Source organism: Schistocerca cancellata, chromosome 3, assembly GCF_023864275.1.
Source record: "Schistocerca cancellata isolate TAMUIC-IGC-003103 chromosome 3, iqSchCanc2.1, whole genome shotgun sequence".
Classification (NCBI taxonomy): Eukaryota; Metazoa; Arthropoda; class Insecta; order Orthoptera; family Acrididae; genus Schistocerca; species Schistocerca cancellata.
Window position 1 is genome coordinate 381,168,169 of NC_064628.1, and position 26,896 is coordinate 381,195,064.

A 26,896-nucleotide genomic window follows, 5' to 3' on the forward strand; every position below is an offset into this window, starting at 1 on the left:
GTAAATCTCATCAAATTCAAAATGTAACTGGTGGCATAACATATCTAAATAAAGCATCAATTTCATTTGTGTATTTAGTATGAAATATGGATTCAGAGCATAGATTGCTTCTAGGAAGTCTGTATAGGCCACATGCAAAGAACTTCACCATCACATGCTTTATTCTAAGGTGACATCAGGGATGCTGACAAGTGATATTTCCCTGGAAATGTCCTTGTCCTTTGTGCAGCTTCTGCTTCAGAATATCATATTATTTAATTGAAGACAAGTTTCATTGATACTGTTAGTGAAAATGACACATTGCTTAACTGTTGGAGTTGCTTATACTGCCTTTGTTACTGCTTTCCAAGTAGTTACTTCCTTTCAGCCTTTAGGTTTCTTCTTTTTATACCAAATTTTCTCAATAAGAGATTTCATGATGAGTCTGTCAGATTTAAGGATGGAATATCTGTGGATTTTACTTCTTTGCCGGTTTACATCTTTTTTTATCTCTGTAGTAGTCAGGGAGCATATGAAGATAATGTTTGATGCATTAATAATGTTTCGAAGTTGTGTGCCCTTGGCTGGTACTTAATGTCTGAGGCACTTGGTTCTCAGCATTGGCTGGAGTCCAGTTTAAGGAATCCTAGGTTTGTCAAACTGGAGCCTGAGCAGTACTCAAATATTTTAATGTTAACTTTGGAGATGCTTAAAGAGCATTTTCTGGCAATGCTGATTAAACATTGCTTCTTTGAGAGATTTTGAGTGGCACCAGGGCTGAAGATTTGCAGTGAAAAGGCTCAGTGTTTCCCAAAATATTGGCTGTAATGATTTGTCTGTCATGCCAGATAACATAAGATTTATTGCAGAGGCCAACAAAACCATAGTATTCACACACCTGGACATGCCTGGGGCAAGTATCATCCAAGGAGAAATGGGAGAAATAATACATACAATATTTTGTGTGTTCTAGAAGTGATAGTTATTCAATAATTCATGGCAACAAGACCCATTTTCTTTTTCTTCCACACCCCAAAGACAACTTCAGGAAAGGAACAGCTTTAGAGAAAATGAGTAAAAGATCCCTATTGATTGAATTGGTGAATGCTACTACCGCAGATAGCTATATTGAGGTGTTCTTAGCCCTCAACTCACAAGGTGTAGTATCTCAGACTGCATGGGTATTTTTGCACTCACTCTCTAAAGTGCTTCTTTACACTACCTACACTCCTTAAATTGCCACCTCTATAACATTTTACTGTCCATTTCATTATCACCTTTTTTGTTTGTTGTTGGCACGTATTATTGACACGTGTTGGGGGGTCTCCTAGACTGCATCTCGTGAACTATGTACTATTTCCTTAGTATAGCATAAATGTGTTTGCAGGAATATGAGAATTTAAATGATCTTAATTTTGATGATGGTGTTAGTTGGTGAATAGATGAAAATGTCAATGATAATGATTTTACAGTGGCCAGTGATCACTATTCTGCAGATGAACAAGAGTAACATTTAGAGGAGGAATTTTAGGACAATGGTGGGCACCTTGCTGTTTCTCTAATAAAATATTTAGTGTTAGTTAACATCAAAGACGTTTTGAGTGGTGGTAAAGGACAATGTAGATCTCAGCAGTGAATGTCGGTTATGAGATTTTCTTTTTGTGCTGTTGAATGCAATTTTTATGTGCAAGTTTAAACCCTGGAATTTTGTTTTATGTGAAAATTTACCTGCTGAAGAGATATTATAATTTCCAGAATGAAAAATTCAATTCTCTAAACGTTTATTTGTACTATTTAAAAATCCATAAGAAAGTATGCGATTTTGTGGGATAAAAAGTAAAATACTGCAGGCTTTATTTAGTGTGATAAAATCAAGAAGTATGGAAACAGCACTGAAATAATTGTAAAAATAATGTTATATAACTTAAATGAGAATTTTGAAATGATATAGCCCTTAAGTCTCAGTCACAGAGATCACACCTCGCATGTATTACATGAAAGTCACTTCGTGAGTTACTGGTTAGGACGGTAGTTGTTGCCATTACCTTACCCATTTCCTTATCTTCAATTAAAAATAACGCAGCATCTTGTCTTTCACATCGATCTTACGTTATATTCTAACGAGTTTCTTGATAGTTTATGATCATGATGTGTCCAGCTTGGCTGATATATCCAGAAGGATCTAAAAGAAAATAAAGTAGTTCGTGGTGCTTTTGTCTTTATGTTTGACGGAGATACACTATAACAAAAGGGATAATGTTATGATTTACCAGTGTAATGTTGAACAATAAGTTATCCCATCCATGAGATGTTTTAAGTGCCTGAGATTTGGTCACATGCCATAGAGATGCACACATGATCCTATTTGAGTGAACTGGGGAATAATGTTCCATGCATCAACGCTTTCCACTATGTGTAATTTGTCAGGAGAAACACATATCACATTAAATGATATGTCCTGTATTCAAGAAACTGAAAAAGGCTCAAAAACTATAAAACACTAAACTACTAGGAACATCATGTAAGGTTCCCCCCAGGGGGTCCACAACTCTTTTGTGGATACGTGCGTAGCGAGCACGGGACCCCGAGCTAATGTGGCCTTCCTTCCTTTCCGGGCTGCATACCTTCCCTTTCCGCATCCTTCCCCATCCCTATCTTCGCCCCTCCTCCCCTCACCTCTGGCTCTTTCCTTCCCTTTCTCCCCATCTGGGAGTATGGTTTGTGCCTACGTCCGGAGACGGACGCTCGTAAATGTACTGCATTCTTCGCCTTCCTTGCTTTTATGTATTCTTCCTTCCTTTGTCCTTCTCTTTTCCTTACCTCTTCTCTTTCCCTTTTCTCCGCTGCGGCGTTTGAGACCTCTCTTCTTTCCTTTCCCTTTTTCTTTCTTCCTCCCTGTGCGTGTCTGAAGGCCGACCCACGCCCTTTGTGCGTAGCCGGTGACGGGGTAACGCGTAATTCCCTGCCCCGGGTAGACAGGTAGGACACGTACGTACCCCCTGGTAACGGCCAGGCCCAGGGAGGGGTGATTACCCGAGCTGATACCTTCCGAAAATGCCGATTGGTCCCTCCGTCCGTTTGTCGGGAGGTGTGACCTGAGGTGTGAACAATCACCTAAGGCGGGAGTGCCCTCAGAGAGGGCCCCCACAAGGGAGGAGCGCGCCATCGGAGATGCCGGTAATCATGGGGGATTCTTCCGCAATGGTTTCCTCACCTTCCACTATGTCTGCTCACAAACGTAAGTATACTGAGTCTCAGCCACAGACGATTCTTCCATCGTTGCCACAGTTCCTTGTTGTTTCTCGGACTGATGAAGGTCACAACTTCTCCACGGTCAACCCTTGTCGACGCAATTGCAGGTCCTGTAAAGTCTTGTTCCAGATTACGGAATGGCACCCTGTTGTTAGAAACACACAGTGCCCTCCAGGCACAAAAATTGCTGCGTACTTCTCTGCTCCACACCTTCCCTGTCCGGGTGGAACCGCACCGTACCTTAAATTCCTCGCGTGGAGTCGTTTATACACGCTCCCTCGATGGATTGTCTGACGAAGAAATTCAGCACTATCTGTCTGACCAGGGCGTAACGGCAGTTCATAGAGTAATGAAATGGGTTGACACGAACATCATTCCAACCCGCACTGTCTTCTTGACATTTGACAAAGTTCAACTCCCATCGAAAATCAAAGCAGGCTATGAGATAATTTCCGTTCGCCCTTACGTCCCAAACCCTACGCGTTGCTATCAATGTCAGCGGTTCAATCACACCAGCCAGTCCTGTTCCAATCCGGCCAAATGTGTTACGTGTGGCAAGGATGCCCATGAGGGTGCTTGTCCACCTCCATCCCCTCGCTGCATCAACTGTATGGGTGACCACGCTGCTTCCTCTCGAGATTGCCCCGTTTTTAAGGACGAAAAGCTCATCCAGGAAATCAGTGTGAAGGAAAAGGTGTCGACCTTTGCTGCTCGAAAATTATTCGCCAGTCGCAAGCCCACCATGCCTCAGACAGGAAAATACAGCACTGTCCTTGCTTCTCCTCGGCCAACAAAGGAGGCGGCCACGCAGACTTGCGACCTCACCTTTAGTGCCACGGTCGTCAGATCGGCCAGCGCAAAGATCGCTCGTTCAACCTCACCACTTTCGCCTGCCCACTCTATGGCTCACCCTTCGTCGGGTTCTGCTAAATCTCGAGCCCAAAAGTCGGACGCCGAGTCTTCGAAGAAAGAGCATACTCGTGAAGAGTTTTTACGTACCGCAACTTCACAACCATCTGTTCCTCCTTCATCTAAACAACATTCTTCCAAGAAGGCTACAAAGAAACCCAGTTCCTCTCCTTCTCCGCCAAGGCGTGTCCCATCTACAGCACCACCTGGCGGAAATCGCCCTCGGCCGTCCTCTGTGTCGCCGAGGCGCACTGCAGGTGGCCGGTCAACCGGCCGATCGCTGGTGGCAGGGGCTGCTCCTGACCAACCTATGGATCAGGATCTTCTGCCTTCGGCTGAATGCCATTCCATGCTGTCGGTTGCTAGCTCCGAGCAGTCTTTGAGTTGACAGCAACTTTGGTCACATTACTCCATTTTCTGTTCACCCCATGTCCATTATCCACTGGAATATCCGCGGCATTCGAGCCAATTGGGATGAATTGTCGGTCCTCTTACGATCCTACTCGCCGGTCATCTTCTGTCTTCAGGAAACAAAGCTGCGTCCCCATGACCGCTTTGTTCTCCCTCACTTTCAGTCCGTCCGATATGACCTCCCCTCCGTTGAAGGCACTCCAGCCCATGGAGGACTCATGATTCTTCTCCATGATACTCTCCATTATCACCCAATCCCCTTAAACAGTTCCTTCCAAGCTGTCGCCGTCCGTCTTTCCCTTTCTGGATACACATTCTCTCTTTGTACTGTATACATTCCATCATCCACACCAATGGCATGAGCTGATCTCCTTCATCTTCTTGGTCAGCTTCCACCCCCCTATTTGTTGGTTGGGGACTTCAATGCCCACCACCCGCTTTGGGGATCTCCACATCCTTGTCCACGTGGCTCTGTATTGCTAGACGTCTTCCACCAAGCGGATCTAGTTTGCCTCAACACTGGGGTCCCCACATTTTTGTCTGCCTCCACGACACATTTATCTCATTTGGCGGTCGGTACTGTTCCGCTAGCTCGGCGCTTCGAATGGTTCGCCCTTGATGATACACACTCGAGTGACCACTTTCCATGTGTCCTTAGACTGCAGCCTCCACTGCCATATATGCGGTCGCGACGCTGGAAATTTGCCCAAGCCGATTGGACACTTTTTTCGTCTCTAGCGACATTCGATGACCGTCGCTTTCCCAGCGTCGACGATGAGGTCACACATATTACCGACGTTATTCTTACAGCTGCGGAACGTTCAATACCACGCACCTCCGAATTGCCCCGGCGCCCCCCAGTTCCTTGGTGGAACGAGGCATGCCGTGACGCACTACGTGAGCGACGACGTGCTCTTCGCATTTTCCGTCACCATCCTACTTTGGCCAACTGTATCTGCTATAAGCAGCTCCGTCCGCGATGCCGTCGCGTCATCCGCGATAGCAAGAAGGCAAGCTGGAAATTCTTTATTAGCTCATTTAACACCTTCACTCCCTCCTCGGAAGTTTGGAGTCGGCTTCGACGGTTCTCAGGCGCGCCTAGTTTCTCCCTGGTCTCTGGGCTCACTGTCGCGCATGATACCTTAGTGGACCCCGTCGCAATTTCTAACTCATTGGGTCAGCACTTTGCTGAGATTTCGAGCTCTTCAAATTACCCGCTAGCATTTCTCCCGAAGAAACGTGCAGCAGAAGTGCGACATCTTGCTTTCTCCTCTCAAAATCACGAAAGCTACAATACTGTTTTCTCCATGCGGGAACTCCAACATGCCCTCTCCTTTTCTCGCTCCTCCGCCCCAGGACCGGATGATATCCATGTCCAAATGTTGCTGCATTTATCAACCCATAGTCTGTGTTACCTCCTTCGCCTTTATAATCGAATTTGGACCGACAGTACCTTTCCCAGACGGTGGTGGGAAGCTATTGTCGTTCCCGTTCCGAAACCTGGAAAGGACAAACATCTCCCCTCTAGTTATCGCCCCATTTCTCTCACGAGTAGTGTCTGTAAGGTTTTGGAGCGTATGGTGAATTACCGTTTAGCTTGGTGGCTGGAATCCCGCAGTCTTTTAACACCAGCCCAATGCGGATTTCGGAAGCATCGTTCTGCAGTTGACCATCTTGTTGCTCTCTCCACTTATATCATGAACAATTTTCTCCGGAAACGCCAAACGGTAGCAATATTTTTTGATCTGGAGAGAGCATACGATACCTGTTGGAGGACAGGCATCCTCCGCACACTGTTCTCTTGGGGCTTTCGAGGCCGGCTGCCCCTTTTTCTTCGCGAATTTATGGCAGAGCGCACTTTTAGGGTGCGGGTGAACACTACTCTCTCCCGTACTTTCTCCCAAGAAAACGGGGTACCCCAGGGATCCGTGCTGAGTGTTGTACTGTTTGCCATCGCCATAAATCCAATTATGGATTGTCTCCCTCCTGATGTCTCGGTCTCCCTCTTTGTGGACAATTTTGCGATCTACTACAGCTCTCAACGGACCAGCCTTCTTGAACGACGTCTTCAAGGCTCTCTCGATCGCCTCCACTCGTGGAGCATCGAAACTGGCTTCCGTTTCTCACCCAGTAAGACCGTTTGTGTCAATTTTTGGCGGCGTAAGGAGTTTCTTCCACCCTCCTTACATCTAGGTCCTGTCAACCTTCCGTTTTCAGACGTCGCTAAATTCTTGGGTCTTATGTTTGACAGAAAACTATGCTGGTCCTCCCACGTTTCCTATCTTTCGGCTCGCTGTCTGCGATCGCTTAACACCCTCCGTGTCCTGAATGGTACCTCCTGGGGAGCGGACCGAGTGGTCCTTCTCCGCCTCTATCGCGCCTTAGTGCGCTCGAAATTGGATTATGGAAGCATAGTCTACTCCTCTGCTCGGCCGTCTATTCTTCGGCGTCTCGACTCTATCCACCACCGTGGATTACGTTTAGTGTCTGGAGCTTTTTACACTAGCCCTGTGGAAAGCCTTTATGCTGAGACTGCTGAACCTCCGCTGTCCAATCGGCGAGCGGTCCTCCTGAGTCGTTATGCTAGCCATCTGTCTTCCATGCCTGGTAATCCAGCCCATGACCTTTTTTTCGACGCCTCCTTTGATGTAGGGTATGCAGGCCGCTCCTCCTCCCTACTACCCCCGGGAGTCCGCTTCCGTCAACTGCTCCATTCTCTTTCCTTCCGCTTTCCTAAAACCTTCTTGACAACTTGGGGTACAGCACCGCCTTGGCTCCGTCCCCGGATCTGCCTGCTCCGTGACCTTTGTCAATTTCCCAAGGATGGTACCCCTACACTTGTTTATCGTCGGGCATTTGCTGCTCTATGTGCAGAAATGACGGACGCCACATTTATTTACACCGACGGCTCGAAAACATCGTTAGGTGTAGGGAGTGCCTATATTGTTGGCGACACCCCAAATCGCTTTCGGCTTCCCGACCAGTGTTCGGTTTATACTGCGGAGCTTTACGCTGTTCTCCAGGCTGTCCACTACATCCGCCGCCATCAGCGGATACAGTACGTTATCTGCTCAGATTCTCTCAGCTCTCTCCTCAGTCTCCAAGCTCTTTACCCTGTGCACCCTCTGGTCCCAAAGTCCGCCGCTCGCTGTAGCGTTCTCGCTTCCCGTGCACGGGGTCCCGGGTTCGATTCCCGGCGGGGTCAGGGATTTTCACCTGCCTCGAGATGACTGGGTGTTTGTGTTGTCCTCATCATTTCATCATCATCCAGGAAAGTGACAAAATTGGACTGAGCAAAGATTGGGTAATTGTACGGGCGCTGATAACCACGCAGTTGAGTGCCCCACAAACCAAACATCACCACCCTCTGGTCCACCGGATTCAGGACTGTCTGCGCTTGCTCCACCTGGGGGGCGTCTCGGTGGCGTTCCTCTGGCTCCCGGGACACGCTGGTATCTGTGGGAATGAGGCGGCCGATATACTGGCCGAGGCTGCAGTCTCTCTTCCTCGGCCAGCTATTCAGTCACTTCCCTTCACCGATCTACGGAGCGGTTTATGTCGCCAAGTTGCTCATTTATGGCATGCGCATTGGTCGGCACTTCCCCGTAATAAATTGCGGGAAGTGAAAGCCCTTCCTTGCGCTTGGACCTCTTCCTCCCGAACGCGTCGTCGGGAGGAGGTAATTTTAGCTAGACTCCGGATAGGGCACTGTCTTTTTAGCCATAGACATCTTTTAAGCGGTGATCCTCCTCCACTCTGTCCCCACTGCTCTCAGCTGTGGACGGTCAGACACCTTTTAATTGAATGCCCCTATTTTAATCCGTTACGCTCCCGTCTACAGCTATCGCCTGATCTATCGTCGATTTTAGCAGATGACACGCGCTCAGCCGACCGCGTTCTCCAGTTTATTAGTGACAGTGAAATGACGTCAGTCATTTGAAGCTTTTTTGGGGACAACCACCCCCTTACTGTACTGGATTTTTAAGCATTCTTCTATTTTTGTTTCTCCAATTTTATGACTTTGTTCCCATTGCTGCTGGTTTTCAATTTCGGTTTTTTACTGTCTTAAGTCACGGGCTGGGCGCTAATGACCATAGAAGTTTTGCGCCCTAAAACCACCAAAAAAAAAAAAAAAAAAAAAAAAATGTAAGGTTATATCCTGCCAATAAGATAAGTAACAAAACTTGTGTCATAGAGAGCCAGATTTCAGGCTTAAACTTTCCTCGCATTTCATTGTTCCTACAGTGTTAAACAGATAAACTCTATGAGGGAGAAAATGTCAGCCCTTATGCCTCCTTCCCCCCAACCCATTCCTACTCAACATAGGATGACTCCATTCATCCAATGCACTGCTTTATTTGGTTTTGTAGGTAGGATGACAACCCTTGTGCCATTCTCTCTCTAGAATGTAGGCAACCTGTAAGCCACAGAACAGCCCACTCATCCCATGTCCCTGAAATTAGGACACAAAAAACTAGTCTAGCAGCCTTGGCCTAGCCGGGCCACACATAACCCAAAGCTGAGACCATGGAGTGGACATACCTCCATTTGTCAGTGCTCTCTTCGTGCTACACTATCACAAATTAGAAAAATTTGTTGGAACTTTAATTGATTCTTCTACTATCTGGCTCAACTCAATTGATACTTTCCATGCTGCAGTATGAGCTATAATATAACAAACAAGATTTCTTAGAAGACAAACATCTAGGCCTACGTCTTAGAAACTATTACACATGTTACAAAAACTATACCAATATTGACAGAGTATCAGGAGGGGTCTGCATGTTAGTGTGTTCAAACACCATCAGTGAGGAAGTACATCTCAGTACTGCAGTAGAAGTGAAGGCAAGCTGCATTCAAATAGCTACTGTCATCACTGTAGTGTATATTTATCTCCCCCCCCCCCCCCTCCCCATCCCTGGTATGGAGACAACATACTATTGGATGATAGACCTAGTGGAAAAATTACCCCACCTGTCCTTTCATTGGAGGAGTCTAGCAGCACAAACCCTCTGCAGGGTTAATGGATCAAGAAGAAACCACCTCATGGAAGATGCCACTTTTGATCCCACTTTTGAACTCTGTTTAATTAATAATGGAGACCACTCACTTCTTTACAGCCCAAGGAAAAACCACTACCATATACTTCAGGTGGGAGTTACACACTGCTTCAGGTCTGTGCCGGGACCTGATAAAATCCACAACCAAATGCTCCAACACTTGAACGAATATAATAAAAGGCATTTAACTGTGTTTTCTTTGAAGATGAATTAACTTCCCAGTGGTGGCGGGGAAAAAAAAAAAAAAAACTATGATCACAGTTTTAAAATTTTAACATCAGGGACAAACTTGCATCCTGTGAATAACTAAAGCCAGTCAACATGCTCTCCATGATATATAGTCACTCCAAAGAAACTTAATACATGTAAAACAAAACATAGAGGTATAGATAGAGATGCTGAATGAAAAGCATTTGGCTATCAGGAGAGCAATGCGTGAAACCTTCAGTGACTACTGTAGCGGAATTTTGTCAAATGATCTTTAACAAAATCCAATGAAATTCTTGTTGTGTGTGAAGGTCGTTAGTGGTTCCAAATTCAGAGACCAGTCAGTCAGATGAGATAGAAACTGAAATTGAGGATAGCAAAGCAAAAGCTGAAATGCTTAATTCTGTTTTCAAATGTCCCTTTACAAATGAAAACCAAGGAGAACTGCATCAATTCAATTCTTGTATGACTGAAAATGATGGCTCCAGGGCCCGATGGAATCCCTATCAAATTCTATTCTGAATTAGTGGCAGAGTTTGCCCTTCTTCCAACAGTAATCTGTTACAGGTCTCACAAACAAAACAATAATCATGCTCAGTAATTGGAAGAAAGCACAGGTCACACCCAATGACAAGAAGGGTAGTAGAAGTGATCTGCAAAACTATTGTCAGGTGTCCTTGACTTAGATTTGGTGTAAAATCCTTGAACATATTCTGAGCCCAAACATAATGAGGTATCTTGAACAGAATGACCTTCTCCATGCCAACCAGTGTGGATTAAAAATAATCAATCATGCGAAATCCAACTTGCACTTTTTCCACACGACATACTGAAAGCTTTGGATCAAGGCAGTCACGTAGATGCAGCGTTTCTTGATTTTCAAAAAGCATTTGACTCAATACCACACCTATACTTACTGTCAAAAGTTTCATCATATGAGGTATAAAGTGAAATCTGTGACTGGATTGAGGACTTTTTGTTAGGGAGGACGCAGCATGTCATCTTGGATGGAGAGTCATCAGATGTAGAATTAACATTGAGTGTACCCCAGGGAAGTGTGTTGGGACCATTGCTGTTCATGTTGTATATTAGTAACATTGCAGACAATATGAATAGTAACCTCAGACTTTTCCAGATGATACAGTTATCTGTAATGAAGTACTGTCTGAAAGAAGCTGCGTAAATATTGTCAGATCTTAATAAGATTTCAAGATAGTGCAGAGATTGGAAACTTGCTCCAAATGTTTAGAGAAGTAAAATTGTGCACTTCACAAAATGAGAAAACATAGTATCCTATGACTATACTATCAGTGAGTCACTGTTGGAATTGGCCAACTTATAGAAATACCTGGGTGTAAGACATTGTAGGGCTATTATATGGAATGATCAGTCGTGAGTAAAGCAGGTGGTAGACTTCGGTTTATTGAGAGAATACTGGGGAAATGCAATCAGTCTACAAAGGAGATCACTTACAAATCACTCGTGCGACTCATCCTAGAATATTGTTCAAATGTGAGAGACCGTAACAAGTAGGAATAACAGGGGACATCAAATGTATATAGAGAAGAGCAGCATGAATGGTCACAGGCTTGTTTGATCCATGGGAGAGTGTCACAGAACTAGCAGACATCTTGTAGATAGATGCCACCTATCGCTAGAAAGAATACTTACAAAGTTTGAAAGTCAGCTTTTGGTGATGACTCGAGGAATATACTACAACCCCCTATGTATCTCTCACACGGAATGTGAGGACAAGATTAGATTAAGTACAGCACACATGGAGGCATTTAAAGAAATCATTTTTGGTGTGTTCCTAATATGAGTGTATTGGGAACGATCCTTACTAACAGCTCCAGTGTCACATACTCTGCACTTCAGTGGATTTCAGAGTGTAGATTTAGATGTAGCATAGCAAATTGTCAACCACTAATTGTTGGTACCTTGAAGCTGAGGAATATTTAACCATATTTCAGTGTGCTTCTGGAAGAACCCGTGGACTGTTGACGATTTCATAAGTTTGGAGACTGCATTCTGAAAGGCTCTTGCTCATCTGCCAAATGTGACATTTACTTGGGGCTTTCAGTATCATCTACTGATGTTTATACAGAATTTTTTATCCCCGGTCCACTTTGGTCTGTATTTGGTGCAACCTTTTGCAACTTACTAATACCAGAGTGTTCAATCACTCAGTGGTAATATTGTGACTCACTTCATCACAATTAATGATATTATGGATAAACTATCAATATCAGTCTTCCCCCAATAATATTATGTGTGTTGAGTTGATTTGCTGGTTTAAGACAAAACACCCACCCTGAGCTTTGCCTTATTAACCGATTGCTTGATTGCTAAATCCACTTTTAAAAGCTTCTTTGATACTAAGTTAACATGGCTACCACAAATATGGCTGCGAAATAAAAGTTGCATGATAGAACTTAATGTTCTCCATTTCCTCTGTAAGACCCATTGGGAAGTAGACTGCTCATTCTTTGCTTCTGCAGCCCACTAAATTTGTCCCATCTGGACTACAATTAAATTCTTTATTAACTATTGACCACTTATACGGGGTATATTTCATCTTTAAATATACAATTGATAATTTTTATGGAGAAGTTCTTAAAATTTAATTCCACTTCATCAGTATTCTTAAAAACTGTCAGTAGAATTTATTTCAAATAGCCATTTAGAATGGTTGTTTCAGTAACAAGTGATTAAAAATAGTATAAAAGGTGCAGATTTTGGAAGTTTATTAAAATTTTTTTAAATATGTTTGATTTTATGGCCTGTCAGTCTGTCTGAGTATATGAAAGTCTAACATGCCTCTAGTGTTATGATGGTGTATATTCTGTATTGTGTTGAACTCACTTAGTCACAAGAAATGCTGTATAGATCTATCCGTTCCATGTAGTCAGTATCTTGACCTTGATAAGAAGGGTTGGCAGTATTTCATGGGAGTCCCTTTGCTCAATATTCTGATTACTTTTTTTAATTTTTAGAATTTTGCTCTTGTAACAGCAATGTCCTCGTATCAGTATGCTGTAAGGATGAGAGAATGGAAAAGGCTAAAATGCTTCATCTTCAAATTCTTATTAGCAACTACATCTCTGTTTCGATGTGGGATAGCACACTTTAGCTGTTCTCTTGCAGGCACATGAAATGCGTTCCAGTTTAATTTGGAATTAATGTGGATGCCTATCGGTTTTACTGATATAAAAAAAAAAAGACTATTAGATATTGATAAGCTATCAGACAGCGTCCATTGCCATACGTAAAAACACACATAGGTACAGGGTGGGGGAAAGATGTTTGCAGTGATGTGGCAGGGTCAAAATGGTGCGCTACTAGGGGTGATGGGAAAAGGTTGTGCAGGTGCACTAGACTGGGGTGGGGTTAGAAGGTGTGTGGGGTGGGGGGGGGGGTTGTCATTCATTTTGATAAACCTTTTTAGGGGCCATGCCCATATAGTATGCCACACAGTGGTTGCATTTAAGCTGGTAGACTCCATGGCTTCTTTCACAGGTGACCCTGCCTTTGATGAGGTAGTAAATGCCTAGGACAGGACTGGATTAGGAGACAGTGGAAAGTTGTATGGGACAGGTCTTGCATCTAAGTCTTTTACAGGCATAAGTGCCACAAGGCAAGAGATAGGGAGCAGAGGTGGAATAGGGATAGACAAGGATATTGAATAGGTTAGATGGATGGTGGAATGCACATGTGATGACCACAGGTGGCTAGGCTTTATGGAAGGGACTTTGTGGTGTGGAATGGGTGCCAACTGTTGAAATGGAGGTATCGTTTGTGGTTGGTAGATCTGATATGGATAGAGGTACTGATGAAGCCATCCATTAGGTGGAGGTCAACATCAAGGAAGGTGACTTGGTGTACTAAAGTGTACCAGATTAAGCAAATGAAAGGATTTTCTTGAAGTTGGTAAACAAACTTGATATTTACACTGTGTATTAGACAGTGTAGTCATATATAATATGCATTAACTAAATGTCTTTTTTTTCCAGTCAGCATGGAGTGAAGGTGTAGACGCACATCTCTCGCAAATACTTCTGAATTATTTGTTTGAAGATAATTCAGATGTAAATTTTGAAAAGTTTTTAGAGCCTCTTCTGTATGTAACAAGAGGGAGTGAAGATGAGAAAATAACTGCTGTTTATAAAATGCTTTCAGCAGGAAGCAAAGAAATTAAACTGTCAGCAATACATGAGGTAAGTTTCAGTTAAATGACACACAGAAGTACTTCATTTTATTGATGCATTTGCTATGCAATTTTCACCTGTGGATAAGAAAATAATTGTAGGCACTTGTTAAAACATATTTTTAAAAATTAATCTTGAACACAATTTTTTAATTATTAAAAGTACACCAAGAATGTTCATAGAATTTTGTGTGAAGAGACCTAACAGATATTTAAATTAGAAATTGTTCTTATTCTCCTAGAAATGTTTCAGGTTTTGTTTATAAAACACTTGGAAAACAAGCTGAAGGGTTACATACTGTAATATCAGATGGTTCTCAATTCCCACTTAAAATTTTACAAAGGGTAAAAAATACAGAAATAATGATGGTATACTGGAAAATTTTACAAACATCTTGATCATAGTTTTTAATAAAGTCTACGTATAAGAGGTTTCCATTGTGTATGGTACTTGAATGCACAAAACCATTCAGTTGATTGTCCTCTCCCTTACATCAGATGCACATGTTGAGTTACAGATCAAGGAATTCTACAAATATGATCATGGAAATTCTTTTACATGCTCTGAGTATTAATTCTGATACTGGCAGGTAATACACAGGGAAATTGTGTGGAAGTATGTTAAAATGAAGACTCATTCTGGTACTGGCTGTGGCCTCAGATGATACCCAGCTAAATTTCATGGAAGTATGTAAATTTTTGTCATTTTACTGAATGATTATAAATTTCAGAGACTGCACTGTTGGCTGGTTATGAACTTTTTTCAGTACAGTAGTTATCATTTGGGAAAAACCTGTCTTGAAAGTCAGAAGAGAACTCTGCAGAAGACTGTATGATTTTATCATTCAGAGAGAACCTATAAACCTTTCATGTAAATTGCAACTGCCACAGTTCCTCTGCTTCGCAGAAGCAAAAGACAAAGGGAAAATTTAGTAATAAATGGGCTCCCATATTACAAGGAAATATAATTGGTAAAAATCTCATGTGGAGGAACAGACCAGCATGGGAAAGACCCTTGTGCCCATGTCTGTGGAGACAAATTTTAAAGTCCCTGATGCCTCTCTGGTAAGGGGCTCTGTCCTCTACATAAAGAACAATCTGCAGTTGATAGGATTGGGGGAATGACTACCTTTGTTGGAGTTTCACGTCCGTCATAATCACCGACGACTTATAAGTGATTGCTGTCATGGTTGATGTCCCAAGAAGGTTACACAATGCTTGTGATAAAGAAATGCCCTCTGACTTTACACAATTTGCCAACATTTTCCTCTTCTGTAGATGTGTGTGGGGTCTTGCCCAGTTGCGTATAGGGTGCCTGAGGGATGCTGCATTCTCGGATTGCTATACAACAATTCAAGCAAATAACATTAGTAGTTTTACTATAACTGTGATCGTAGCACTCTCTGCTAGGCCGTGCTAATACTTCGCGAATACTGTCCACTAATGTCCGGCTGAGGCTTGCAGGTGCAGCACTTATTTTCACTTCAGCTAGATGCTGCTCCTATCGTGGTGATGTCCTGGTCAGCGCACTATTGACTGATGTCTCACTGCCTTCTCTGGACTTGCATTCTTCCTCTTCATTCTGGTGCTTTTGGTTACGCCAGAACATGTTCAATGCCCATAAGGTGCTATGGTGCTTGTCAATTCCCTGCTCCAGGGGTTGAGTTGTGGAGCCTTTAACTATCACCAGACTGTGTCTTTTGAATGTAAGGCAAGCATACTCTTAATTTCTGCTACTGGATCATTCAGTGCCACAGAAATCTTGTTTCACTCTCTGATGATTGCCAGTGCTTCTGAGAGTATAGTGGCTGATAACCTGCATTTCAATGGCCCCAAGATGGCCACACATGCCAGACAAAAGTTAAGTCATCCATGCGAGAGCTCAGCGAGGTAAACTATACCCTATACAACCAGTTGGCTGTTTTCAAACCTAACAATAATGTCCATGAATTTGTGGATAATATTGCCAATACAATATGCAAAGCTGATAAAGCATCCATCCCTTAATCTTGATGGTAACTAAGAAGACATTATTACCTTGTGGTAATGGGAATATTGGAGGAGGAGGAGGAGGAGGACGATGATGACGAGGACGAGGGTGGTGATTTTTGTGAGAGATTACTTTCAATGTTTCAGGTACCATATTTATCCTGTCCTGTTTTGATAGCATGATGTAGTTTCTCAATGTTGCGGTGTTTACCATATACCTAGTCTTTTCTTGCAATTTGCTTCATCTTTGTGACCTTTTTTGGAATTATTAATGTTAGATAAAAATTGTTTGTGAAACTATGAGACTAGTATTCAAATCGCCTTAAGTGTACATTTGAAAAGAATAGAAAACTTATATTTGAAAGGAAATTTTTTAAATGTATTCTCCTACCCCAGTGAACCAAGGACTTAGCAGCAGTGGAGTGGCTTGTATGCCTTAATGGAATGTAGATGCATTTAAATTTGATTGGTATCTGTGGAGAGTCCAGACTAACATATGGCTCCAGAGGTTATTGTAGGAGCAACAGTCAGCTGATTAACTTTCATGGCCCTCCTGCATTGGTACAGTGAATGGCTGATAGCAGGAGCAAACTACTGCAGTTACATTTCCTGAGAACCTGCAGCTCTGTTGTTTAGCTTACTGATGACTATGTCCTCTTGGGTATAATATAGTCACCTCTCTCAGATCTCTGGGCAGGGATAAACTCAGGAGAATGTTGTCATTGGGAAACAGACATGTATCAAACCAGTCTTCAGACATGATGATGACGACGATGATGATGATGATGATGATGATGATGATGATGAAAACAAACATGTTCACCTAAAATTTGTAAGGCATAATCTGACTGCTTAAAATCCATACAGAGTTCATCTCATCTCGTGCAGGGAACTTTCACTCCCAGTGAAAATTAAAGTGTTTCATCAAAAGATGGTATTCTGACAGTGTGTGTGTCTATTTTTGACCTGTATGGCTCATCCATCCGAGAAGGAAGTTCTACATCTGAAAAATTTCCTTTCGCCTTTTGACCTAGCTGTGTAGTTTTGATTTTACTGTTGCTTTATTGATGGTTAGGACAGTGTCCAGTCCACCAAATGGAGTCATCACACACATCCTGGCCAGCCTATCAGCCTGTTAACTGCCAGTGATTCCTGAGTGACCAAGGACCCACAGCAGGTTTACCTCATTGCATTCTCCTAGCCCTCAAAAAAGTTTCATGGCATTTTGCAATGATCTTTGCTCTTGTTGAAAGGGTTGATAGAGATTTCAGAGCTGCTTGGCAGTCTGAATAAATTTAGATGCAACAATCCATGTAGCACCTACAGATTCTCCTCCACGCACACTCCAGTAGATATGTCAGCCTGTAATACTGCGGCCAGCTTCAGTAAAGAGATTGCTCTATCTGATCTAGGCTGTATCCCGTATACCCAGGCCCCAGCACCTTTTACCGTTTTTGTTCAGTCAGTAAACCAGCTGTGTCTCCTGACTGGTATTGAGGTTTGTTATTTCTTTGTTCTGTGCTTTATCACCTTGACAGGTTTATTGAAGTAGCTGGGAGATGTTGTATTGTCAGCTGGCATTTCTCAGATCATTCCTGTATCTACCACATTCACTATATTGGGGTGAGATTCTTGATTGACTAAAGGTGTAACATGGGCACATTCAGCATGGTCTCTTTCCCAGCAGTGGATGTGCTGCTAATTACGCCTGCTGCAGCTAAGCTGGCCAATCTCTGCACCGTGCCAAGCTCCTTAGTAGCCACCATCTTTGTACTTCATTCCCCCTGTGCTGTGGACCCGCAACTTATCTTAGGTCTTATTGCAGTGGTATGTATCTAGTACACACTCCTAGGGCTTTGACTCCAGTCTTTACCACAGGTGCTTCTAGTGCACACAAGATCTCCTTTTGCCTTGCAACATATACTCTTTGTGTGGGGTAGTTTTGCATTCAGAATTGTCCCTAAATACTTAACTGCCCCCTCTACCAGTAGAGTTCTGTTGAAGAGTTTGAGAGTCCAGTATCTGTCCCAGATATGCTTCCTTGTAAATGATATTACAATAGTTTCCTTAGGACTGACTCTTAAATTCTGTTTCCTGTGCCAGTTTTGCTCAATGTCCACTTATGTCAGTGTTCTAATGGTACTAGCAAGTTTTCAAAGTATTAGAATTACAAAATCATCTATGTGTCCTTGGCAAATGTAATCTCTAGTATTTAACTCTTCTAGGAGTTCATTCACCATTAGGTTCTACAGCAGTGGGGACAGAACCTCTCCTTGCACACACTCTGCTGTTGTTGATCACCATTTTATCATTCAGCATGGTGCTTCTACCTTTTATTTACTCAGCATGGTCTAATTCCGTGTACATATGGTGTTTTTAATGCCATGCCTGTAAAACTTGTTAGATATCGATGGTATTTGCTTCATTTAATTCTATGTTCTTTTTTGTATGATGTAGTATGTACATTACCATGTTCTTTGGTTCATCACATGTGAATAATTGTTCTTGTATTCTGTAAAACTATTTAACAAGAGTTAATTTGTGAATGTAATTTTCAAAATTTTGTCTTTTATAATGTGACTGTTAGTCTTGTATACAGGGTGTTACAAAAAGGTACAGCCAAACTTTCAGGAAACATTCCTCACACACAAAGAAAGAAAATATGTTATGTGGACATGTGTCCGGAAACGCTTACTTCCCATGTTAGAGCTCATTTTATTACTTCTCTTCAAATCACATTAATCATGGAATGGAAACACACAGCAACAGAACGTTCCAGCGTGACTTCAAACACTTTGTTACAGGAAATGTCCAAAATGTTCTCCGTTAGCGAGGATACATGCATCCACCCTCCGTTGCATGGAATCCCTGATGCGCTGATGCAGCCCTGGAGAATGGCGTATTGTATCACAGCCGTCCACAATACCAGCACGAAGAGTCTGTACATTTGGTACCGGGGTTATGTAGACACCCCCCCATGAACCATGGACCTTGCCGTTGGTGGGGAGGCTTGCGTGCCTCAGCGATACAGATAGCCGTACCATAGGTACAACCACAACGGAGGGGTATCTGTTGAGAGGCCAGACAAACGTGTGGTTCCTGAAGAGGGGCAGCAGCCTTTTCAGTAGTTGCAGGGGCAACAGTCTGGATGATTGACTGATCTGGCCTTGTAACAATAACCAAAACGGCCTTGCTGTGCTGGTACTGCGAACGGCTGAAAGCAAGGGGAAACTACGGCCGTAATTTTTCCCGAGGGCATGCAGCTTTACTGTATGATTAAATGATGATGGCGTCCTCTTGGGTAAAATATTCCGGAGGTAAAATAGTCCCCCATTCGGATCTCCGGGTGGGGACTACTCAAGAGGATGTCGTTATCAGGAGAAAGAAAACTGGCGTTCTACGGATCGGAGCGTGGAATGTCAGATCCCTTAATCGGGCAGGTAGGTTAGAAAATTTGAAAAGGGAAATGGATAGGTTAAAGTTAGATATAGTGGGACTTAGTGAAGTTCGGTGGCAGGAGGAACAAGACTTCTGGTCAGGTGACTACAGGGTTATAAACACAAAGTCAAATAGGGGTAATGCAGGAGTAGGTTTAATAATGAATAGGAAAATAGGAACGCGGGTAAGCTACTACAAACAGCATAGTGAACGCATTGTTGTGGCCAAGATAGATACGAAACCCACACCTACTACAGTAGTACAAGTTTATATGCCAACTAGCTCTGCAGATGACGAAGAAATTGAAGAAATGTATGATGAAATAAAAGAAATTATTCAGATAGTGAAGGGAGACGAAAATTTAATAGTCATGGGTGACTGGAATTAGAGTGTAGGAAAAGGGAGAGAAGGAAACGTAGTAGGTGAGTATGGATTGGGGCTAAGAAATGAAAGAGGAAGCCGCCTGATAGAATTTTGCACAGAGCACAACTTAATCATAGCTAACACTTGGTTTAAGAATCATGATAGAAGGTTGTATACATGGAAGAATCCTGGAGATACTAAAAGGTATCAGATAGATTATATAATGGTAAGACAGAGATTTAGGAACCAGGTTTTAAATTGTAAGACATTTCCAGGGGCAGATGTGGACTATGATCACAATCTATTGGTTATGACCTGTAGATTAAAACTGGAGAAACTGCAAAAAGGTGGGAATTTAAGGAGATGGGACCTGGATAAACTGAAAGAACCAGAGGTTGTACAGAGTTTCAGGGAGAGCATAAAGGAACAATTGACAGGAATGGGGGAAAGAAATACAGTAGAAGAAGAATGGGTAGCTTTAAGGGATGAAGTAGTGAAGGCAGCAGAGGATCAAGTAGGTAAAAAGATGAGGGCTAGTAGAAATCCTTGGGTAACAGAAGAAATATTGAATTTAATTGATGAAAGGAGAAAATATAAAAATGCAGTAAATGAAGCAGGCAAAAAGGAATACAAACGTCTCAAAAATGAGATCGACAGGAAGTGCAAAATGGCTAAGCAGGGATGGCTAGAGGACAAATGTAAGGATGTAGAGGCTTATCTCACTAGGGGTAAGATAGATACTGCCTACAGGAAAATTAAAGAGACCTTTGGAGAAAAGAGAACCACTTGTACGAATATCAAGAGCTCAGATGAAAACCCAGTTCTAAACAAAGAAGGGAAAGCAGAAAGGTGGAAGGAGTATATAGAGGGTCTATACAAGGGCGATGTACTTGAGGACAATATTATGGAAATGGAAGAGGATGTAGAGGAAGATGAAATGGGAGATGCGATACTGCGTGAAGAGTTTGACAGAGCACTGAAAGACCTGAGTCGAAACAAGGCCCCCGGAGTAGACAACATTCCATTGGAACTACTGACGGCCTTGGGAGAGCCAGTCCTGACAAAACTCTACCATCTGGTGAGCAAGATGTATGAAACAGGCGAAATACCCTCAGACTTCAAGAAGAATATAATAATTCCAATTCCAAAGAAAGCAGGTGTTGACAGATGTGAGAATCACCGAACAGTCAGTTTAATAAGCCACAGCTGCAAAATACTAACACGAATTCTTTACAGACGAATGGAAAAACTAGTAGAAGCCGACCTCGGGGAAGATCAGTTTGGATTCCGTAGAAATACTGGAACACGTGAGGCAATACTGACCTTAAGACTTATCTTAGAAGAAAGATTAAGGAAAGGCAAACCTACATTTCTAGCATTTGTAGACTTAGAGAAAGCTTTTGACAATGTTGACTGGAATACTCTTTCAAATTCTAAAGGTGGCAGGGGTAAAATACAGGGAGCGAAAGGCTATTTACAATTTGTACAGAAACCAGATGGCAGTTATAAGAGTCGAGGGGCATGAAAGGGAAGCAGTGGTTGGGAAGGGTGTAAGACAGGGTTGTAGCCTCTCCCCGATGTTATTCAATCTGTATATTGAGCAAGCAGTAAAGGAAACAAAAGATAAATTCGGAGCAGGTATTAAAATCCATGGAGAAGAAATAAAAACTTTGAGGTTCGCCGATGACATTGTAATTCTGTCGGAGACAGCAAAGGACTTGGAAGAGCAGTTGAACGGAATGGACAGTGTCTTGAAAGGAGGATATAAGATGAACATCAACAAAAGCAAAACGCGGATAATGGAATGTAGTCGAATTAAGTCGGGTGATGCTGAGGGAATTAGATAGGAAATGAGACACTTAAAGTAGTAAAGGAGTTTTGCTATTTGGGGAGCAAAATAACTGATGATGGTCGAAGTAGAGAGGATATAAAATGTAGACTGGCAATGGCAAGGAAAGCATTTTTGAAGAAGAGAAATTTGTTAACATCAAGTATAGATTTAAGTGTCAGGAAGTCATTTCTGAAAGTATTTGTATGGAGTGTAGCTATGTATGGAAGTGAAACATGGACAGTAAATAGTTTGGACAAGAAGAGAATAGAAGCTTTCGAAATGTGGTGCTACAGAAGAATGCTGAAGATTAGATGGGTAGATCACATAACTAATGAGGAGGTACTGAATAGGATTGGGGAGAAGAGGAGTTTGTGGCACAACTTGACCAGAAGAAGGGATCGGTTGGTAGGACATATTCTGAGGCATCAAGGGATCACCAATTTAGTATTGGAGGGCAGCGTGGAGGGTAAAAATCGGAGGGGGAGACCAAGAGATGAATACACTAAGCAGATTCAGAAGGATGTAGGTTGTAGTAGGTACTGGGAGATGAAGAAGCTTGCACAGGATAGAGTAGCATGGAGAGCTGCATCAAACCAGTCTCAGGACTGAAGACCACAACAACAACAACAACAACAACAACAACATTGTGTAGACAAGAGCTTTCAAATGCCCCCATAAATGAAAGTCAAGCGGGTTGAGGTCAGGAGAGCATGGAGGCCATGGAATTGGTCCGCCTCTACCAATCCATCGGTCACTGAATCTGTTGTTGAGAAGCGTACGAACACTTAGACTGAAATGTGCAGGAGCTCCTTTGTGCATGAACCACATGTTGTGTCGTACTTGTAAAGGCACATGTTCTAGCAGCACAGGTAGAGTATCCCGTATGAAATCATGATAACGTGCTCCATTGAGCATATGTGGAAGAACATACTGACGAAACTAAAATGAGCTCTAACATGGAAATTAAGCGTTTCCAGACACATGTCCACATAACATCTTTTCTTTATTTGTGTGTGAGGAATGTTTCCTGAAAGTTTGGCCATACCTTTTTGTAACACCCTGTATAAGACTGTTTCATGGCTAGAGTACATAGGTTTATACAGATGTAAAGAGGGGAGTATCTCTGGAACAAAATGCGGTATGCGGAAAGTAAAAAGTGGTTCGACATGATGTAGTCAGCAGCTAGCTTGCAAGTTGTGAACATTTTGAATGCTAAAAGAGGTAAGAAAACCACCAAGATTGGCATAATTATGCGTCGGATGTGGATGTATGTTGGCCGCTAGGTCTTAGTAGTTATTTGTTTGCTCTGAATCATGAAATTCCAGTTCCAGGAAGATAATGTACAGAGACTCCTCTCACATTCTCTTGTTTCCTGTCTAGAAGATAGGAGTAGTCTGTTTGTACCATTCACACTGAGAGTCTGTTTTTGGAGTTCTTACAGTTGATATCTGTTATTTGAACTTAATTTGGTCCAACTTCACACTGATGATTTCCAATTCATGAACTGGTTTGTCGCCTGATCCAGTTGCCGAAACAGCTTCCATCAGTTTAAACCCCAAGGCTTGGATGTTTGAGGTCTCAAGTCCCTAAGCTTTTGTTTTGTTTTATTTTATTCCGTGTTTTCCATTTTGGTCCCATGAGAATTGGGGAATTATTAGATTGACACCATGGAGCCCTGATGCGGCGCAAGGCTAATTACACAGGGAGTTCGCCTAATATCCCTGAGGCTCCATTTGTGATACATCTTCCCATGTGCCATGTACCCCTCAGTATAGATCATATCACACCTTGAGTTGAGTACCTGGGGAATTCGGGAATAAATATGGGAATGGATGCGGGAGAGGTGGAGCATTGTGGGACACACTTCATGTGGTTCATCCACTCAGGCCTGTCCTGGCCTGCAATCTTATCTGCTCTCATGGTTATTACTTTGACAAGGCATTGTCCCCCCATAGAGAGGGTACAAGTTAGTAGACAAGATTTAATTTTAATATATTTCTACAAAATTCTTTTAAAAATCGGTTTGTTCCATAATATCCATGTTTCATATGACAATATGAAATAGAATAACTTGAGGGATATGATGTTAAAAAAACTTTTAAAGTCGCATGTTTAGATATGGGTTTCATGTCTAAAATGGGCTATAAGCCACAGTATGTTTCACACTAGTTCTGAAAGGGCATTTTCTTAACTTTCTCAGCAACTGTGTTGGTGCTAAAAACATAACTAACTACGTAGTTCCTATTGTCTATCTGTGCATTGACATGTTCCTGATGTGCAATTGTCATTTAAATAAATAACAGCTTGTGGCACAATTGCTGTTTGATACTCAATATCTGCACAGTGTGTTTGGCACTCACGGGAATTCTAGGTGTGTTAAAGGCATCACACTGTGCTTTCCCTCTCTTAACTGAGTCAGACTGTGAGTTGTCCACAGCTAGTACAATTGGTAGTGTTACATTGCAAGCAGAGAAAGATACGAACTTCTCACAGTCCATTAGTTTTAATGACAGTTTGGCCAACATCAGCAAACACCCCACTGTTGAATTAGTTTCAGTCATTGATGCAGCTTCTTTTAGTTATCACTTCTACATGAATTCACAGTAGACTGATACTAATCAGTATATTAATAAATTTACAAAGGCCATCAGTTGACCTAATTCTATTACTTTCTTTCTTTTTAGTACGTGGAACACATTTTTACATCATATATGGAAACATATAGAAGCAAGAAAACAAGAAACTTTGAATCTTGGAAAGTGGGCCAGAACATAATTATACAGTCAGATCAGCTCCAGGCACTAGTGAAACATCTGTGCAAAGATTTGCCTGTGTGCAGTGAGGTCTCTCTTTCAGATTTGACTACTTGGGTGACATCATGGAATTTGTTGTTCACTATTCTGCAGAAAGTAGTTTTTAATAAGATATACAATATTCTAGACGAAGATACAATGGAAAGGTACAACACAATTCCATTTTGGAACAGGATCATAAGTGATAAGTCCCCATCAGTACTGACGTGGCCAAGCATTGTCTTCTTGAATGCTGGACTTCCTTCCAAGCTTCAGAGTGAGTGGAGGCTACTGTTCTCGACTGTCGCGCATGGTGAAAGTTTCTCAAAACTTATTGGCTGCATAATGAACAAGGGACCTACAATTGTCATTGTCAGAGATAGAGATGGGCATGTTTTCGGAGGTTTTGCACCCAGCAGTTGGACCCTAAGCCCAAATTATGTTGGTAAAGTATTTCTTCACTTTTCTTTTTCTATTGTTATAACAGTGCCACCAAATGATGATTTAAAAACTTTTCCATTAAGCAGTAGTTGTTTAATATCTCACACGAATTTCAGGTGATGATAGCAGTTTCTTGTTCAGTATATTGCCAGTGATGGAGAGGTTTGAGCCTACGGGCTACAATGATCATTATCAGTACCTTAATGTCCAGCAACAGACTTTGCCAAATGGTCTAGTAAGTATCCTATTTGTACTTGTAGTAGTAGTTAGATAAATCAACAATATTATGAAAAGGACAGATAGCTTCTCATCCTGAAGATGACACACTGAGTTGCAGTCAAGCTGATAAAAAAGATTGTTACATATAAGCTTTATGCCAAAGTCTTCTTCAAAAAAGAATAATGCATACATATTCACACCTCATACAAACGACTGCTGCCCCTAGCCGCTCCAGCCAGAATGCAACCAAAGTGCATTAAACAAGAATGATATAACCCGGGAGCAGAATCAGCACTTTGTGGTGGAGCGTGCAAGGACTAGAGGTGGCAGGACAGGGATGCCAGGTGCAGCATCAGGAGGCTGAGAGGGAGGGAGGAGGAGGGGGTAGCCTGATAGAGGAGCAGAGATAGCAAAAGATTGGTGGGTGCATTAGCAGAGAGCAGTGCACAGTGAGGGTGAGAGTATGTCAACTAGGAGGAAGTTATTGGACAGAGGGTGTGGGGATAGTAAGTCACTGTAGGTTGAGGCTGGGAGCAGAGAATGTGTTGTAAGGATGATTCCCATTCAGAAAAGCTGGTGGTGGAGGGAAGGATACAAATGGCATGTGTTGTGAAGCAGCCTTTTACAGTGAGCAGCAATCTATCCTTTTTATAATATTGTTAGTACTCCAGCCTGGACTTTCCTTTGTTTGTAGTTTTATAAATGGCATTATCCTTAAAGGAAAGTAAATTTGCAAGTTTTTCAGTGCATACTTTCAAAAAGAGGAAAACATGTCTTGGAGAAAGTACCTAAAACATGAGTGAAATTGTCCATTCCGTTTTTATCAATCTTGTTTAGCTTCATAGTGGAAAACTTATTGACCGGCTGAAGAAGTAAATTGTAAAACAAGCACAAATTACACAGTATATCCCATATTAATTTGATATATTTTATAACTTTAAATGTGATACTGTACGTTACAGAGCTGTTTGCAGTAATCATCAGACGCCCTTGAAATTATTACCTCCCCATTTAAGGTGACCACACATGTAATTGTATGCTTGACAAGCACACATGCACAAGTGTGCTTGTGCATGCATGTTTGAGCACATGTAGGATCAGTCTGTGCAAGCATCAGGATTATTCAAGCAGTCTAGTGGCATGTGTTAAGCGAATATCTTACCATGTTTCCGATTCCATGTCTGATCTCAGAAATATAAATCGTGAATTGTTGGAGAAATTTGTAACCTATAAGCATGCTTATCAATGTATAATGTAAAGAACACCATGATAAAGCAGTGAGTGATACTGCTTATGAAATATGTCTTGCCAAATATGAAGAATTATGTTCTGCAGCAACAAGAGAAACTATGATAAAAACAACAAATTCTCTAAGAAATTATGGAAGAGAGAAGAAGAAATTGTAAAACGGTCAGTCAGGGGCTGACAGAATCTATAAACCTGTTTTATGATATTTAGATTTGTTTCAGTTTTCCAGTGAGCAGAAGACTCCCAGATTCTCTACAACTAATTTAGAAGGAACAGAGGTAAGTGAGCTGGGTTGTCAATACTATTTAGTTACAGTAGGAGTTAAAATATGTGTCTTTATTTCAATACATATAGTTTTTTTACTTGTTTTTCATTTTGTTGACAAGGAACTTGTCCTCCATTTACAAGGTACTTATGAACTTGTTTTGCACATGTTTAGTATCAAGTGGAATATTTCCAGCAGTTCACCTTTGTAGTGGTAGTGTATTGGCTGGCTCTGATGTTATTCCATCAAGGAATATGCCGTTTTGCGTGTCCTCACAATTGAGAG

The 26,896-nt window shown here is 42.1% G+C and overlaps 2 protein-coding genes across 7 annotated transcripts in view; one reads left to right on the forward strand and one right to left on the reverse strand.

Moving 5' to 3' along the window:
• The window catches only part of LOC126175081 (uncharacterized), a 105,439-nt gene that overhangs the window by 58,231 nt on the left and 20,312 nt on the right, over nucleotides 1–26,896 (reverse strand). The gene's annotated exons all lie outside the window — the stretch shown is intronic.
• LOC126175083 (MTOR-associated protein MEAK7-like) overlaps nucleotides 1–26,896 on the forward strand; it is a 56,806-nt gene that overhangs the window by 22,155 nt on the left and 7,755 nt on the right. For 3 of the 6 annotated variants that reach the window (XR_007535519.1, XM_049921618.1, XM_049921619.1), the window contains exons 2-5: nucleotides 13,832–14,035; nucleotides 24,331–24,883; nucleotides 24,996–25,114; nucleotides 26,568–26,624. Coding sequence is in view for 4 of the 6 variants with exons in the window: in XM_049921618.1 (XP_049777575.1) it covers nucleotides 13,832–14,035; nucleotides 24,331–24,883; nucleotides 24,996–25,114; nucleotides 26,568–26,624 (933 nt within the window). In the remaining 2 variants the exon portion in view is untranslated. The remainder of the gene's footprint in view (nucleotides 1–13,831; nucleotides 14,036–24,330; nucleotides 24,884–24,995; nucleotides 25,115–26,567; nucleotides 26,625–26,896) is intronic. The other 3 variants (XR_007535520.1, XM_049921620.1, XM_049921621.1) reach the window with 2 other exon arrangements.